This window comes from Parus major, unplaced genomic scaffold (genome assembly GCF_001522545.3).
Source record: "Parus major isolate Abel unplaced genomic scaffold, Parus_major1.1 Scaffold2042, whole genome shotgun sequence".
In the NCBI taxonomy this organism is placed as follows: domain Eukaryota; kingdom Metazoa; phylum Chordata; class Aves; order Passeriformes; family Paridae; genus Parus; species Parus major.
The window spans coordinates 1-891 of NW_015380880.1; the positions used below are offsets into that span (position 1 = coordinate 1).

General features: G+C 64.8%; 1 protein-coding gene across 1 annotated transcript; it reads left to right on the forward strand.

Annotated features, from left to right (window-relative positions):
- Positions 1 to 34: 34 nt before the first annotated feature.
- Positions 35 to 885, forward strand: LOC107199675 (ubiquitin carboxyl-terminal hydrolase 21-like; the record flags this gene model as incomplete). The annotated part of the gene is made up of 4 exons (XM_015616979.3): positions 35 to 290; positions 386 to 497; positions 579 to 716; positions 814 to 885. Coding segments are annotated over exons 1-4 (440 nt in total), but the record flags the coding sequence as incomplete, so codon positions are not given.
- Positions 886 to 891: the final 6 nt, after the last annotated feature.

Sequence of the window (891 nt, forward strand, 5' to 3'; positions counted from 1 at the left end):
GTGTCACCCGGGGGTCACCTCAGCATCCCCCAGACTCTTTTACCGCTGTCCCAGACACTCCCAGCCCCACAGTTCACCCGGGACAGCGGGTGGGACCCCCGAGGGACCCCTGTGGGGACCTGCCCCCTGCCAGGACGTCCCCTTGTCACCCCCTCCCCTCCCTCAGTGCTTCATGAACGCGGTGCTGCAGTGCCTGAGCAGCACCAAACCTCTGCGGGACTACTGCCTGCGCCGGGACTTCCAGCAGGAGCAGCCCCCCGGCCCCCGCGCCCCCCAGGAGCTCACCGAAGGTGGGACAGACCCCCAAAAACCCCCAAAAACCCCCAAAAACCCCCAAAAAACCCCCCAAAACCCGGGGGGCGCTGACGCCGCCGCGTCCCCGCAGCCTTCGCCGATGTCATCGCCGCCCTCTGGCACCCGGATTCATCCGAGGCCGTCAACCCCGGGCGCTTCAAAGCCGTGTTCCAAAAATACGTCCCCTCCTTCACGGGTTACAGGTGAGACCCCTCCCACTCCCCAAAAAGCTTTTTGGGGACCCCCCCTTTGGGGTCTGAGGAGGTGACGGAGCGTCCCCACAGCCAGCAGGACGCGCAGGAATTCCTCAAGTTCTTCATGGACCGGCTGCACGTGGAGATCAACAGGAAGGGCCGGCGCACCCCCAGCATCCTGTCGGATGCACGGAGACCCCCGGCCCTGGAGGACCCCGAAACGCTCAGGTGAGGGGTGGAGGGAGGGTTTGGAGGGGAGAGAGGGGGATCCCCGGTTTTATTTTTGGGGTGCTGATCCTTTTTTCCTCTCTCCCCGCTCCCGCAGCGACGACGAACGCGCCAACCAGATGTGGAAGCGTTACCTGGAGAGGGAGGACAGCAAGATTGTGGGTGAGTGGTGGTG